General features: G+C 44.6%; 1 protein-coding gene and 2 pseudogenes across 3 annotated transcripts; 1 reads left to right on the top strand and 2 right to left on the bottom strand.

Annotated features, from left to right (window-relative positions):
* Positions 1-240: 240 nt before the first annotated feature.
* LETMD1 (LETM1 domain containing 1) lies at positions 241-10,118 on the bottom strand. Of its 3 annotated transcripts, none has more exons than XM_006735146.3 (9): positions 9,960-10,117; positions 9,255-9,406; positions 7,130-7,245; positions 6,425-6,507; positions 3,755-3,941; positions 3,545-3,646; positions 3,287-3,439; positions 2,755-2,851; positions 241-1,846 (listed from the first exon to the last, which is right to left on the bottom strand). In XM_006735146.3, the coding sequence occupies exons 1-9, from the start codon at positions 10,079-10,081 to the stop codon at positions 1,776-1,778; spliced, it is 1,083 nt and encodes a 360-aa protein (XP_006735209.1). In that variant the 5' UTR covers positions 10,082-10,117; the 3' UTR covers positions 241-1,775. The 3 variants fall into 3 exon arrangements, with proteins under 3 accessions (XP_006735209.1, XP_030885919.1, XP_081677804.1); XM_081821678.1 differs by lacking the exon at positions 241-1,846 and adding an exon at positions 1,854-2,609 and having other exon boundaries at positions 9,960-10,118; XM_031030059.2 differs by lacking the exons at positions 3,755-3,941; positions 7,130-7,245 and having other exon boundaries at positions 9,960-10,118.
* LOC145721963 (U2 spliceosomal RNA) lies at positions 4,769-4,921 on the bottom strand (annotated as a pseudogene).
* Positions 10,119-16,577: 6,459 nt separating the features above from the next.
* LOC145721363 (large ribosomal subunit protein uL15 pseudogene) overlaps positions 16,578-16,977 on the top strand; it is an 8,562-nt pseudogene continuing 8,162 nt past the window's right edge.

Below are 16,977 nucleotides of genomic sequence, written 5' to 3'. Positions count from 1 at the left end.
AAGGGCCTTTTCTACAACCTAGTCCATCTCGTTTCTGGTGCTACCTGAGCTGGACAGAATTCTGGCTCATGGTTGCTAGAAAAGCTAAGCCTGGACCTCCTGTGATCAGGAGCAGATGGCTTCGGTCCCGCTCAGTCTAGGCCTAGATAAAAGAAATCTCGTATTATTCCAACTCATTATTTTCCAGTTTCCTTTCTCACATACTGTATACAGGTAGTATTTTCAATGTGAATCCAAAGCTTGTCTGGTTCTCTGAAAAGAATTTTTTTTTTTTTTTTTTGCCTTTTTGGTCCTTTACATTGTGATAATGCTGTATTTAAAGAGACTATTTAAATGTAATATTAAAGAAATACTCAAAAGAACAGTGTGTTATTCTTTATCTTGGCAGGCTTGTTAACTTGTTAGAGAAAGGGTGTTCCTCTAGCGTCATATACAGAACTAATTAGGTCAGTTAGAGATTAATGTTAACAACATTATGGTGGAAAAACAGAACATTCTCTTTGGAGCACCAAGAGCTTTACTTGCATCATATGCCCTTATGTACCTCTTCAGCTGAAGCAGGCCTTGATCCTGCCCTGTTGGAGCTTTTCCCTTTCTGTAGTCCCTACTCTGGGGGCTCAATTGTTAATTCCAAATTCTCTATTCCTTTTTACCATCTTAAAGTCCAGCAAAGAGGATCAACGTCAAATCAGATCCCTCAGAACTTCCATCCCATCAGAAGCTTCTATTCCAACCACCTACCTCCCCCATTAGTTAGATTTGTCAGTCTTGTCAAAGGAGCTTTAGCAAAATAATTAGAGTATGCATAAGTCATTTCCAGCAACTGGTTTCAGGCAGTCTTTACTTGGATTTAAAACAGTGCTTCATGCATTTACAGTAAGTTACTACAGGTCAATGATGGACACAGACAAAAGCTAACCCCAACTTACACTGCAGGCCTCTCTGGTCTCCCAGGCGGGGCAGTGATTAGTACCTCAGAGGCTTAATCCGTGGCCCAGAGAAGGCGGCCACTGTCCCTTTAGAGCTGGCCTGCCGCAGCGCAGTAGAGGTAGCAGAGCTGAAGCTCCTTAGGGGCTGCACCACAGCGCAGGAATTAAGATGGAGGGGGGTGAAGGCTATAAACGCGGGAAGGGACAAGGAGCACTTGTGTTTCCTTCCACCTTTTCCATTAGAAAATTCCCATATATGAATGAATATTTGCTTAAAAAAAAAAAAAAAAGATGGGTCAAAGATTTGGAAAGGAAAGGGAGTGGTTAACCCAGTGAGGGGACCACAAACAAAACCCAAAAAAACAAAAACCTATTTTTGGTCATCACAAAAAGGATTGAGGGCAGCATCGAAGTACACACATAGACGTAAATGCTCCAATTTCAACAGTGCCGTTGCCCTCACCAGCCAGAAACTGTAACAAAAACGCAGCTCCAAGACTACGGCAGTGGGTGAGCCCTGGGCCAGATGAGGCTTTTCACCTGGGGCACAAGCTCCCTTCCTAGGCTCTGAACTGAAACCATCACCATGGAGGCCCAGTAGAGGCCGCCAGCCGCCCCGGCTGACTCGGAGGAAGTCGGGACGCCAGCTCACGCGGGCCGCCTCTGCTAAGAGGGCTTGTTTCAGTCCCAGCTCCAGCACGGCGGCCGCGCTGGGAAGCCTGGAGCACCTGTCCCCCGCCTCGGGCGCACCTACCAGCGCACGCAGAGCCCCGGCTGACCGGTGCGGGTAGGTGCCACGCTGCTGCACTCTGTGGCCGCAGGACATGCCATCCGCCCCGCGTTCACTCAGCGCCTTGTCCCGGTGTAGTTGACGGAAAGCAGGACCACGTTGTGTAGCAAGAGGGACAGCTCAGCTTCTGTAAACACCATCAGTGTTAATGGCCTGGCCAGGGAACAGTTAGCCTGCTAACTGCCTTGGTCGACAGGGCTTGATACTAGAGGCGGGAAGCCAAGTGCAGAGGCGTGACGTCAAGAGGTTACTGTTCTCAAAGTTCCCCTGCTTCGTTCCAGTCCCTGCATGTATGCTTTCCTTTCCTTCCACCAGATACTCCTTTCCACTCATCCTCATTTCTTGACTCTTAAGGGGTGGCCGCAGAAACTTCAGAGATGGTAATGATACTAATCACCCTTGGGATTCTTCTGGTAGGAGCTGCTGCTCTGGAAACATTTCTTGGCTCCAAGGAGATTAGTAGGCCTACCCTGATATTCACAGGCTTAGAAAACATCAAGGCCTAGCCAAAGGTTCCAACAAGAGCCCCACAGGCCTAATACCCACCCCCGGGTCCTTTTATTTAGCCAACTGAGTGTTTTTGTTCTGAATTTGAATGCCTTTAGACTAGTGCTTCTCAACTGGGATAATTCTGTTCTCCTCTGCCCCACTGGACATCCGGCAATGTTTGGAGACATTTTTGGTTGTCAGAACTGGCATGGAGGATGCTGCTGGCATCTAGCGGGCAGAGACCAGGGATCCTGCTAGAGATCCTCTAGTGCTCAGGACATTAGCATCAATAGTGCTGGGGCTGAGACTGCTTCAGACCGGCATGCGTGCTGTTTTGGGCTCCCACAATCCTCACTACTCCCTCCTGTCTTGCAGAGTCCACTTCATTACCTGCTTAGCTCCTGTAGGCAAATGAGTTTATGCCCTTTCAGTTAGACATATATATTAAATAAGGGTCTCATGGTACTCAATAATCAACTCCAAAATAATCTTAGAATCAAACAGAAAAATACTTTGGATTTAGTGGCATAACCACATGTGTCTTACCTTTCAGGCTGCAGGAAATCTGTAGCCACTCTCCCAGCCAAGTTCGACACCTCTCTTCAGCAATATGGGTAGAATTCAGGCCACGAAGATAACAAGCCTGTATCACTCAGAAGAGGAACAGTCCTCAATAATCACATAGCAAATATCCCCATGAACTGTAAGCCCACAAATAATTCAAAATCTCCTTTAAATAAGCTATAACTCCATGCCCACAAGAAACCTTTCTCTATAGTAATCTAAACTACGACAGACAAGCAAAGAGGCCTATATAATCAAAAAGAGTAGGTCTAAAGAATAGTGTCCTCGGTTTTTGAAGGGCCAAAAGAAAAGAAACATAAACCAAAATTACTATGGGCAATTCCTTTTCCATGAGTTAAGTTCACTGAGAAAAAAGACACAGAAATGAGGTGAAAGAATAAAGAGTTTGGGCTTTGTTCTAACAAGCAAAACAGGGAGCTCTCTGTAAGCTCCCAGCCCCGTGCGCTCAAAAGCCCACCAAGGACTGAGGGTTGATATCGCGGTAAGTTCTTACCGATTTCACCTCCTGAGGAGACAGCTGGCCAATCCCCAGCTTTGCCAAAGCTTTGTCCAGTTGGTGAATTACAGTGGTATGAGTCCTTAAACGGTGTCTCAACAAGAAAGAAGGCAGATAAGGCGTGAGAAGCATGGCTCGGCTCAAGGCTTTCTGTAACACATCAACACGGGAGGAGAAAGTCAACATAGTTATTACCACACGCAAGACGTGAGGCAAGGTGAGGCTGCGGGACACAGAAAGCCACAAAGTGCTCACCATTTGCAAAGCATGGAGTTGCTTCATGCCCAGGGGATGGTTAGAGAAACACTCTCTCAGAGCCAGGATATCATGTATTGCTGGGTGGGTACCATGCTGTATCTTGGGAGAGGTGAGAGATTGGTAGAGGTTAGGAAGGTCCTGCCTGGCCCTTTTCCCTAGTTTCTCACAAGAGTCGGAGTTTGCAGGAAGGGTTAGCTGGAGGAATACCTTGGTGCACAGCTCCATCATATGCCCCCGGAGTCCTGCATCAGAAACGAGAGGGATAACCTTTTCTAAATAACAAAGGATTTCTGGGTGGGACTGCTTCCGGAGAGCATGATAGATATCTAAGAAATCAATTTGTTGCTTTGGGGTCCAGAAATGTTGGATCAGTAGCTGCCTAGGAAACAGGTACCTGAAAGGAAAAGGAATCACAATGTCACTTGCTGAAACCGGCATCTTTCTAAGTGATCCAAGAAAGCGTTTGGCGGACATGAACACTAGGAAGAAGAGATGGAGACATGACTTCCCTACCTCACTGTTCTTTTCTGTAAATGAGTCTCAGACCGAGGTTTAAAGATACACTGAAGCACAATTTCAGGCAACATTACTGAGGTTCTGTGAAAGGAAGCAGCAGTGGGACAGCCTCACGTGTAGTAATTACATAAAATGACTTCATTTGAATTAAAGCATTTGAAGAACATCTTTTTGGACAGAGTTGGAGAGAGCGGCAGACGGAGCCACTCATCGTATGTGATGCTGACAACCTCAAACTGTGGCACAGTCTGTATGTATATATAAAATGTTCAGGGCAAATGTGTTTTTTAATCCATTTTTCTACATGTGCGGTGGTTTAAAAGCATGGCCGCGGACGCCTGGGTGGCTCAGTCGGTTAAGCGTCTGCCTTCGGCTCAGGTCATAATCCCGGGGTCCTGGGATCGAGTCCCGCATCGGGCTCCCTGCTCGGCGGGGAGCCTGCTTCTCCCTCTCCCACTCCCCCTGCTTGTGTTCCCTCTCTCTCTGTGAAATAAATAAAATCTTTAAAAAAATTAAAAATAAATAAATAAAAATAAAATCCTTGGAGATGCAGCGGGGCGCCTGGGTGGCTCAGTCGGTTAAGCGACTGCCTTCAGCTCAGGTCATGATCCTGGAGTCCCGGGATCGAGTCCCACATCAGACTCCCTGCTTGGCAGGGAGCCTGCTTCTCCCTCTCCCACTCCCCCTGCTTGTGTTCCCTCTCTCGCTGTGTCTCTCTCTGTCAAATTAAATAAAATCTTTAAAAAAAAAAAAAAAAAGCATGGCCGCAAACTCTCTTGACATTGCTCTTATTGAGAAGTAAGGTCTATGTCCCCTTACTTTTTACACTTGATCTTAGCCAAAAGGCCGAGAAGCGATTTGTCCCCTTACTTTTTAAATCTGGGTGACTGATTCAACCAATAAAAGAGAGCGCAGTGAGTCTTTGTGACCTCTAAGGCTAGGTTATAAAAGGCCAAGCAGATTCTTATTTGCTGAAACACTCACCCCTGGAGCCCTGAGCTGCCATGTAAGAAGTCCCATTACTCTGAGGCCACCATATTAAAGAGGTCACCTGTAGGTACTCTAACTCAGAGCTCCAGCCTTCCAGCCATCCCCACTAAGGCACCAGACATAAGAGTGACCTTAGACCATCCAGATTAGTCCCTTCGTCAGCTAAATAAGCCTGAGGGACTTCTGTCAACACCACATGGAAGAGAAAAATCAGTCACCCACCTGAACCCTGCCCGATTTCCTGACCCACAAAACCATGAAAAGCTACTAAGCTTCAAGACTGTTTGTTATACAGCAGCAGATAACTAAAATAACAAGCAAGATCACAGTTTAAAAGTGTCATCTTTGGGGGCACCTGGGTGGCTCAGTCGGTTAAGGGTCCGACTCTTGATTTCGGCTCACGTCATGATCTTAGAGTCATGGGATCGATTCCCCTGCTGGGCTCCATGCTCAGCGGGGAGTCGCTTGAGATTCTCTCCCTCTACCCCTCCCCGCCATGCTCACCCGTTCTTGCTGTCTCTCTCTCAAAATAAATAAATTAATTAAAAAAAATAAATAAAATTGGGGCGCTTGGGTGGCTCAGTTGGTTAAGCGTCTGCCTTTGGTTCATTCAGGTCATGATCTCAGGGTCCTGGGATGGAGCCCCATGTCAGGCTGCTGCTCAGCGGGGAGTCTGCCTCTCCCTCTCCATCTGCCTCTCCCCCAGCTCATGCTCTCTTGCTCTCTCTCTCTCTCTCAAGTAAATAAAATCTTTAAAATACATACATAAAATAAAATTAAAATAAAATAAAATGTCATCTTTGGATACAAAATAAAATAATAAAAATTTATGTTATCAGAATATGAAATGCATTTCTCTCCTGAAACAAAAGATTCTCCCAAATTGCTATGCTTCTCAGGGAGTGGGCTGCTGCCTCTAGGGATGATGGAAAAGGTCATAATATTATCTCACATCACACAGGGGCAGCTAAGAGACGTGAAAAGTCTAAGCTACCTGCACCTACAGCTGATCCAGGAATAATTACTGAGTGGCTAATTAGAAGATTGGAGCAGGAAGTGTGATAATCTCTGCCTACTTCTGAAATGGAAAGTTCTTTAAATAATTTTTAATTTAAAAAACATCTATGTTTCGGGGCGCCTGGTTGGCTCAGTCATTAGGCGTCTGCCTTTGGCTCAGGTCATGATCCTGGGGTCCTGGGATCGAGCCCCACATTGGGCTCCCTGCTCAGCGGGGAGCCTGCTTTTCCCTCTCCCAATCCTTCTGCTTGTGTTCCCTCTCTTGCTGTCTCTCTGTCAAATAAATAAATAAATAATCTTAAAAAAGAAAATCTGTTTCTTCAATATGCTGGGAAAATAGAAATCTGTACTCACATTAGCAGGAAGACCAGGTAGTTGGCAAAGGGTGGAATGGAAATAATACCTAGGAAAAGACACTTGGTGACGTCTCGACGGAACTAAGCAGAAATAAAGACAGACGCAGTTTTAACCCAAGTTCTTAATACAATGAACAATCCCTCCCCCACACTGTGCAGTAAACTTCTATTGCAGCCCAGAGAAGGGTCAAGGTTATTTCTATCTACTTCTAGTTGGTAAGTTCCTTGAGGACAGAAGCCCTGATTTGTTCATTTTTGTATCCCAAATAATGTCTAGTACGGGACCTGACACTATACCAAATCCCTCAACAAATTCTTCTTGATATGCCGAATGGGTCCTAGGTTCTCACTCTCAGCTTCAAAACTATCCATCAAGTCACCACCAAATGCTACTTTCCTGCTGCCTTTTGGATCCTTGCAGATTTTTATATATTCAGAAATGAACTGGGTTTTAGTATACACAACTTTTATTCAAAAAGTATGCCAGAATCTCTATGGAGCTCTGTTACAGAGGGCTACAACTCTGAATAAACCCAATTCTGACAAATAACCTGATGCTCTCATTTAGTTCAATACTTTGATCTCACACTGGAGGGGAAAAGGTTGATCAGTGGTGAACAAGATAGGAAAGAAAAAAGCTTGAGATCTTGGTTAACTTGAGTTACCTCACCATGGACTTCTGATCTCTGCCCCTGGCCCATACCTGTCTCAAATGCTCCATCTCCCGGTATGGAAGTTGATGAAACTTTATATTGTGCTTCCACATATTTGTCTTTATTCTTCTAGCCTTTTTGGCATCAGCCCATATCATCTGCAATCCTGCCTCATTAAAGTAGAGGACAGAGTGTGACGTTATCCCAGTTTGAATCTTACCACAGCTTCCAACTCCATGTTTACCCACAACACACATATTAGTCCCTCCCCAACACTACTCTAAATCAGAGCTCTAAATTAGGACATTTGAAACTCTTGTGAGGCCAACCTATATCTCTCTTCTCATTCTTTATCCCCCCAGCACATCACCTCTCTGCCAGCCAAGTTGGCCTTCTATGATCTACTATGGGATGCTCTCCTTCTTCTGGTTCACTACTCACTCCCTCTTTAAAATAAAAATTCAAAAACTCACTAACCTCAGGAAATCTTGCTCAATTAACCTTATGTAGTCTCCAACCAGATATTACCTTATCTCCTTTCTAGAACACTTTCAGAAATACTGTAATTCAACATATTTCTGTTATTGCATTTTCTTTGTTCATCTGATGATAATTCTTACATTTTACCTAAGGCTTTACTTTTTAAAAATGCTTTCATATTTATGAATGAAATTATATAATATCTAGGTTGGCTTCAAAATAATACAGGAGAAGGCAAGTGTATAAATGAAAGGAGACTGGTGGCAACGAGTTGGTAACTGCTAAAGTGAGGTTGAGTACATGAAAATTCATATTATTCTATTTTTGTGTATATTAAAAATTTTCTATAATTAAAAGTTTAAAAACAGGGGCCCCGGGGTGGGTGGCTCAGTCAGTTAAGCGTTCTGCCTTTGGCTCAGATCATGATCCCAGGGTGCTGGGTTCCAGCCCTGTGTCGAGCTCCCTGCTCAGTGGGGAGCCTGCTTCTCCCTCTGCCTGCCCCACCCCCTGCTTGTGCTCTCTCTCTCAAAACTAAATAAAAATCTTAAAAAAAAAAAAGCTTAAAAACAAACCAACCAAAATACTTTTCCAGACCCTTTTCTCATTTAATCCCAGTTATAAACGTGGTAGCAGACAAAGCAGCCGTTCTGTTTCTACTTTAGATTTTGCAAGTCCACGAAGCTAGTAGTAATCATGATAATATTCACAGCTAACAACATGGTAGTTTATTGTAATTGCTGTTATAACAAAAGTATAGAGTACAATAATAGTTATAGATAAGTTTATTTTTTTTTAAAGATTTTATTTATTTATTTGAGAGAGAGAATGAGAGAGAGAGAGAGAGCACGAGAGGGGGGAGGGTCAGAGGGAGAAGCAGACCCCCCGCTGAGCAGGGAGCCGGATGCGGGACTCGATCCCGGGACTCCAGGATCATGACCTGAGCCGAAGGCAGTCACTTAGCCAACTGAGCCACCCAGGCGCCCTATAGATAAGTTTATTGAGCACATACTATGATCAGGCCATAAGTACTTTACATGTATTGATGTATTTATTTACTTTTCACAACTATGTGATTAATGGGGTAGGTCCTATTATTTTCCATATTTTACAGATGAGAAAACCAAGGGACAGAGAGGTTAAATAACTAGTCCAGTCACACAGCCAGTGACAAGCTGGGATGTGAACCCAGGCAGTCTGGCACCAGAGTGGACACCTGTCATTATACCATCTTCTAGTAACTAGCACAGCTCTGATCTGAATGAAAACATTCAGAAAATAAGTATATGTAGTGCTGTTTCCACGATATGCTATCTAGGACAGATACGTGACAAGCATTAGACCACATTTTCTTATGGGCCAAGTCAACTGATAAATCACAGGGCAGGTCTGTGAAGCCATATAGATGCCTGGCCTTGTGCATGTCAAAGAATTTCTACAATAGTCAGCTGTGCGTCGTTAAGAAAAATGCAAAAATACCTATATTCCCCCATGGATGTTGTCAGAAATTGTCATGATACTTTTCTAGACACATTCTCCAGAAGTGCTAACTTAGAACTAATTTAACCCTCAAGCATTTATGAAACAGAAAACACACCAGCTCATACCACACAGCAGAACATGCAAGTAATCTTACTTATTCTAAACTCTTTGACATTGCCCACGAAAGGATTCAAGGGATTTCTGTTTTGGTTTTACCTTTCATGAAGACTGTGTACAGGACATAGAAGCGGGGGAAATGACGACCCAAGAAACGATGGTATTTCCCATTAATCACTTTTGTCTTGGCCACGACATAAGAGATCAAGCTCTTCACATCTGCCTTTGGTGAAAGGTGAAGCTTTGAAGACCTACAAGGAAGATCAAAGAGACTGTCTGGGAATCAGTCCTGGAGCCCCTTTTACACCAAAGTAAAACACCAGTCTCAGAGAATGTATGCTAAGACCTGAATCTTCTGAAATCCAAGGAAGATCTTGGGCTCAAGGACAGATAAGCAATCAGACCGAGAAAAACATCGGGCAGATGAGAGATCAGGCAGGAAGGAATGTCGGGTGTGGTGTGAGTCTGCAGGGAGAGCAAAGCCTGAGGGACCATTTGAACAGCTTGCTAAGGCCAAAGAGATGGGATCCAGATAAGTAGCGGTAAAATCTAAGCCGAAAAAGGGAGGCTGAAAGATGAATTCAGGACACGTGGGGAATACTGAAAATATGGGGCACTGAGAGTCGTGAGGGTCAGGAAGCCATATCACTAGTGGCGATCGGGGTGCGAGTTCTGAGCAGAAGAATAAAAACCCCGGGGCCAGGGCGTGGAACGCTGAGAATTAACAGACAGCATGCAAACAAGGTTGAGCCACTGGAAAGGCCTGTACATCAGAAACGCTTTCCTTTCTCCCAGGTCCCTCACCGAGGGGCCCCCCAGGCCAGGCCACAGCGAACAAGTTGCAGCTTCCGGGTGACATGAGGTCCGGGGGTGACCGCCGAACCCCACAGAGCAGCCCGAGCCCAGCACACCCTGGAGAGCGCCATCTTCACAGCGAGGGAGGGGGAGAAGAGAGGAGGTCGCCTTTAGGTCAAAGTTCACTGTACGTCACGTTCTTTCCAGAGCGCATGCGCCTTTCCTGAGTGCTGATTGGTATCCGTAGATGGCCGGCCTGGCGCTCCCCTGGCGAAGAATCGACGCTAAGACTAAGTGGCGAAAGAAGGACCAGGATTGGACGCAGCCCGTATTTCCTGATTTAAAGGCGCCGGAAACTGGCTGTCCCCGAGGCAGTGAGGACGTATGGCAGTGGTTGGATTTGTGATCTTGGGGACGTCCTCTCACTGAGGGCCTGCTGATCCCTCGCGATTGCCTAGGGCTTCCTAGCGCCGCCCTTGCCCTCCATCCGTACCCCGGGCTTCGGGGCCTTGACGCGGTGGGTGCCAGGTGTCAGTGTGGCAGTGCCTGGGGCCGCGGCCCCTCCTGGGCGCTGGGGAGATCCGCGGCGCCCTCTAGTGGTGGCGGCCGGAGTAGGCCGGGAACTGTCCAGGGCCAGTGAGGTGGCCAGGGTTGGAGGCCTGGGAGCGGCCCCTGTGCACACTAAGTACCTTTTGGCTTTAGACGCCGGCTTCCAAACTAGGTTTGTGGGGAAATGCCTTTCGTTAAGCGCCTCCTGAAGACCAAGGTCGGTTTCAAATGTCACTTCTCTGAGAGGCTTTCTCTGACCACCCTATTCAAAGTAATGCCCATTTTAAGGATACACATTTGCCCCCAGCACCTCGTATATTTTCTTTATAGTACTTAGCATTTAACACTGTTTATATATTTGTTTCCTTGTTTGGGCCCCTCCCTGAACTAGACAGGGCAAGCACCTTCTTGCCTTGTTCACTGCTGTACCTTACCCCTAATACTAGGTGCCATTCCTAGAATGTAGTAGGTGCTTAATAAATATTCTTTATTTTTTTTTTAAAAGTAAGCTCCACCCCAGTGTGGAGCCCAACGCAGGGCTTGAACTTAACTACCCTGAGCTCAAGACCTGAGCTGAGATCAAGAGTGGGAGTCTTAACCAACTGAGCCATCCAGGCACCCGTAGGTGCTTAATAAGTATTCTTGAATAAACTAATTAATTACTGAAACTGGGAAGGATTCTTAGAAGTGGCACTTAGCTGCCTCTGAGAGTTTAATGTCTCAAGTGCATATGAATATTTATCCTCCATGGAGAGTTGTAAAAAGCATCCCATTTGGAAACAGGATCTAGGTTCAAATCTTAGCACTGCCATTTCCTTTAGTGTATGTGACCTTGGACATGTCACTTTAGCTCTGAGTTTATTTTCTCTGTAATAGCACTTATTTTATAAGGATTCTGTGAAGATCCAAGAAGAAAATGGTTGTGAAACCTCCATATAATGCTTAATGGGTCAAGGAGCTTTATATTAGCATAGGATGTTTATGACTATACCACTCATGAAGTCAGAGAAAGTGTTCTGTAATGAGAATCTCTACAAGTGTTGGGGAGATGAGTTGGGCAGGATAGAAAGTTGACTAAAGGGGCACCTGGGTGGCTCAGTTGTTAAACGTCTGCCTTCGGCTCAGGTCATGATCCCAGGGTCTTGGGATCAAGCCCCACATTAGGTTCCCTGCTCGGCGGGAAGCCTGCTTCTCCCTCTCCCACTGTGTCTCTCTCTGTCAAATAAATAAATAAAATCTTAAAAGAAAAAAAAAAGTTGACTAAAAGATGATCTCTGTCTTCAGGCAGTGTCTAAGTTCTCTCAATCATTATGTATCTCAAGAATGTTCAGCTCTAAAATTCTAGAACACTCCTGGGAAGAAGGGGACAAGATCAATCAGAGAGACAGTTTTGTGGAGGAAATGGGAAGGTATTATGCCTGGAAAGATGGAGTAGAGGGAAGGCATTTCATGCAGTAAAACAATATGGCAGGAACACAGGAATTCCTTCCTTCCCTCCTTCCTTCCTCAAATACATGTTTATTGTTTAGTGCCTCTCCCTCCATGCCCCCTCGCTGCAACATACACCCAGTAAGTCTTGCTGGTTCTGCCTTCTATTTCTGTAGTCATCCAGTTTCCTTCTCTCTTCTGTGCCACCACCCACCTCTGATCTAGAAGACTGAATCAACTTCCTTACTGGTTTCCCCATCATCTATAAAATAGAGGCCAAAGGCCTCTTTCCAACCAGTTTTCCATTCCATAGCCAGAGAAAGCTTTGAAAATTGCAAATCTAAGCTTGTCACTCCCCTTTATAAAACCCTTCAGGTTTCCTCACTCTTAGGATAAAGTTCAGATTCCTTAACCCGACCTACAAGGCTTTGCATTATTGACCTCAGCCTATCTTCTCAGCTTCATCTCATATCTCATGGTATCCTTTCCCCCTTAGCTTTCTATGCTTAGAAACACTGGCCTCTCAGTTCTACTGTAGGCCAAGCAACTTTATGCTCTGGGCTTTTGCACATGTAGCTCTTTGCTTAGAGTTCTTTCTTTCTTTCTTTGAAGATTTTATTTATTTACTTGAGAGAGAGAGAGGATGTGAGCTTCAGTGCGGGTAGGGGCAGAGGGAGAGAATCTCAAGCAGACTCCGTGCTGAGCAGGGAGTGTCATGTGGGGCTCGATCCTATGACCTGAGCTGAAGTCAGACGCTTAACTGACTGACCCACCTGAGCACCCCTGCTTGGATTTTCTTCCCTTCCTCCCAGCTTGTCTTTCAGGTTCCTGCTGAAATGACAGTAGCAGCTGCATTTGTTAAGCAAGTACCATGTGGCGACATTTTTCTTAATGCTTTATGTGTATTAAGTCATTTAATCTTCATGGGGTAGGTATTTTTGTTAGCTCCACTTCATAAATGAGGAAAGTGAGGTTAAGTAACCTTAAGATTTGAGTCAGTATTTGAACCCAGATAGACTGGGTACATGAATTACTGCTACACTGTATATAAATAGCACTGTTGGAGAAACTATTTTTTAGTCCCACAGACTTAGGTTCCTCTATTACTCCTCTGTCTTGTAGCTAGGTATACTTATCCGTAAAAGTACTTAAAATGATCATAATTAATTAGCTGTGGCATTATACATTTAATGACTGTCTTCCGCATGGGATTCTAAGGTCCCTGTATCTCTAGTCCCTAGCACAGTGCCTGGCACACAAGAAGTGCTCATTAAGTATTTGTGAAATGAACAAATGTCTTATATACCTGAATATAAGGTTTATTTTTCCTCTCCAAATAATTTTTCAGAAAAGAAGTTGCCTTGTAATTTGTGTTCTTACAAAGTCTCTTATTATAGTCCATGATATCTGTTTTATGTATTTTGTTTTTAGTCAAAGGGTTTGGGGAAGATGCATCCTGAAATAACCTAAGCTAATACTAGTTCTTTTTTTTCTTTTAAGATTTTATTTATTTATTTATTGGAGAGAGAGAGAGAGAGAGTGATTGAGAGAATGAGTGGGGGGTGGGCAGAGGGAGAAGCAGGCTCCCTGCTGAGCAGGGACTCAACTTGGAACTCAATCCCAGGACTCTGGGATCATGACCTGAGCCGAAGGCAAATGCCCAACCGACAGAGCCACCCAGGCACCCCAGTTCATGCTAGTTCCACAAGCTTATAGAGCTCACTGGATGGAATCACTTAAAAACAAAAAGGAGGCAAAAAAAAAAAAATTTAACATAGATTTAAGGAATTATTCTTGGATTAGGACTTTACAGTTTCAAGTGTTAGATCTTGTTGTGAGTAAGCCTTTCAGAAAGCAACAGGAAGAGGTTATACTGTGGATATCAGGAATATATATGCATAGTATGAATTAAAAAAAACTCAAACAATTTGGATATATGCGCAGATGGTGTGATCTGTAAATTGAGCTAGTTGATGAACGAAGTGGCTTGAAAGATAACGAAGGCACTGATAATTTGAATTGTTAGAAAGTTTGAGTGAAAAAGCATTCTCTCTAAATAAATATTTCACATGTGATTTTGAATATGTGTTGCTGAATAATATTAGACTTACATTTTCATTAAATTGGTAACTACTTAAAGCAGACATTTGGGGGCGCCTGGGTGGCTCAGTCGTTAAGCGTCTGCCTTCGGCTCAGGTCATGATCCCAGGGTCCTGGGATTGAGTCCCACATCGGGCTCCCTGCTCGGCGGGAAGCCTGCTTCTCCCTCGCCCACTCCCCCGCTTGTGTTCCTGCTCTCGCCCTCTCTCTCTCTGTCAAATAAATAAATAAAATCTTTAAAAAAAAAAAAAAGTAGACATTTGACTATTCATATATATGAAGTCAACCGAAAACCATTTTTTTTTAGTTCTCTTTGGGAAAACAAGGCACTGCTTTTTTTTTTAAGATTTTATTTTTATTTATTCATGAGAGACCAGAGAGAGAGAGAGGCAGAGGCAGAGGGAGAAGCAGGCTCCCTACTGAGCAGGGAGCCCAATGCGGGACTCAATCCCAGAACCCCCAGATCATGACCTGAGCCGAAGGCAGACACTTAACCGACTGAGCCACCAGGCGCCCAACAAGGCACTGCCTTGTATTTGGGCACATATATTAAAATTTGCAATACATTCTTTTAAGTGTTGTTTATTAGGTATTAGCAGACAAGATGGGCTGATAGGAGCTTGGTGTATATAGAGAACAAGAAGAAAACTAGCTGAAACAAATGATTATATACTAGGAATAGTTCATCTATTCATTAACCTCACAATTATTGAGCATCTCCCCCAGGCCAGCCATTGTTCTTATTTCTCAGAATAAGTCAGAGGTCAGACAGGTAAAGATTCCAGCCCTAGTATAGTTTACGTTATAAAATGATCAAGAGATATGTTCGGAATACTAAAGTGAGGCTGCATTCTGGGGGCCTCCTGTGTGAAGACTAGAGATTTAGATTTGACTGGAAAGGATTAGAGAGTCCTACTATATTTTGCCCAAAGGAATGACAAGATGAAGATGATGTTTTATAAAAATTATTCTGGAGTGGTGTCCAGGATGGATCAGAATAGGAAGAGACTGGAAGTTAAGGGTACCAAAAAGGTTATCATAAGAATCTGGACAAGAGGGGCACCTGGGTGGCTCAGTTGTTGAGCGTCTGCCTTTGGCTCAGGTCATGATTCCCGGGTCCTGGGATCGAGCCCCACATCAGGCTCCCTGCTCTGCGGGAGGCCTGCTTCTCCCTCTCCCACCCCCCTGCTGTGTTCCCTCTCTCGCTGTCTCTCTCTCTGTCAAATAAATAAATAAAATCTTTAAAAAAAAAAAAGAATCTGGACAAGAGATATGAGGAACCACTAGAATGTCCCAAAATGGGACCACCTTTATGTACTCCTTTTGAAAATGTGAAAGTGTGAAAATGGGAATCAGATTTGAGCTCCCAAAACCCATGTCATTTAGTTAGTCATCAGAATTTGGTGTTCATTTTACAAACATTTGGGGGTCCACTCTACAGCCATTCTGCTAGATTCTAGGAAAATAAAGGCAAATAAGGGGCAGGTCTTTCCCTCAAAAAGTTCAGAGGTTTAGTAGAGAAGATTCCATTCAAAAATTAGTGTGCTATAACATGATAGGTGCTGTAACAGAGAAAATGTCCAAGGCACAGTGAGAGTTAAAAGGAGTAGTAATTGATAAATTCTGGTGGTGGGGGGGTGGGGCATCCAGATGAAGAGAAATCAGGTTTGAACTAGATCATGGAATATAAATTGGAGATTGCCTGGCAGTCAAGAACTGGAAGTAAGGACTTTGTAAGGAGCAGCATGTCCAAAGATAGGAAAGACTGAAACTTCAGGGAAACAAATCTTTTTTTTTTTTTTTTTTTAAGATTTTATTTATTTATTTGACAGAGAGAGAAACACAGCGAGAGAGGGAACACAAGCAGGGGGAGCGAGCGGGAGAGGGAGAAGCAGGCTTCCCGCGGGGTTGAGCAGGAAGCCCTTTGCGGGGCTGGATCCCTGGACCCTGAGATCAGGACCTGAGCTGAAGGCAGACACTTAACGACTGAGCCACCCAGGGGGCCCAAGAAATCTTTTTTGCTAGGAGAAATACTAACCGCAGTGATCTGCCAACTTTAGATACTAATTCATTGAGTTTGACAGGCTGCCTTTGGCAGGTTATTCTCCCAAGGCACTAAAATAAAAAAAAAAATCCCAGGATGAAAGAGTTTTAATAACCAGTACTTAATACAATTTTATGATACCCTCTCAGAATTCTGAGTGAGATGAAAACTTAATTGCATTTTTTTTCTTATGTATTAAAAATATTGTTTTGGGGGGTGGGTGGTGGGCCTGGGTGGCTCAGTCAGATCCCAGGGTCCTGGGATCCAGCCCGTGTTGGGCTCCCTGCTCAGCAGGGAGCCTGCTTCTCCCTCTCCCTCTGCTGCTCCCCTTGCTTGTGCTTTCTCACTCTCTCTCTGTCAAATAAATAAATAACAAATCTTAAAAAAAATGTTGTTGGGGCCATGTGGCTGGCTCAGTTGGTAGAGCGTGTGACCCTTGATCTCAGGATCGGGAGTTCCAGCCCCACACTGGGTGTAGAGATTACTTTAAAAAATAAAATCTTGGGGCTTTTCCGTCTGGGCTGCCGACATGCCATCCAGACTGAGGAAGACCCGGAAACTTCGGGGCCACGTGAGCCACGGCCACGGCCGCATCGGCAAGCACCGGAAGCACCCAGGAGGCCGGGGTAATGCTGGTGGCATGCATCACCACAGGATCAACTTTGACAAATATCACCCAGGTTACTTTGGAAAAGTTGGTATGAGACATTACCACTTAAAGAGGAACCAGAGCTTCTGCCCAACTGTCAACCTTGATAAACTGTGGACCTTGGTGAGTGAGCAGACACGGGTAAATGCCGCCAAAAACAAGACTGGAGCTGCTCCTATCATTGATGTGGTGCGATCGGGCTACTACAAAGTTTTGGGAAAGGGAAAACTCCCAAAACAGCCTGTCATCGTGAAGGC

Source organism: Leptonychotes weddellii, chromosome 5, assembly GCF_054177405.1.
Source record: "Leptonychotes weddellii isolate Sample4059 chromosome 5, ASM5417740v2, whole genome shotgun sequence".
Taxonomy (NCBI): Eukaryota; Metazoa; Chordata; class Mammalia; order Carnivora; family Phocidae; genus Leptonychotes; species Leptonychotes weddellii.
This window is presented reverse-complemented; position numbering and strand designations above follow the sequence as displayed.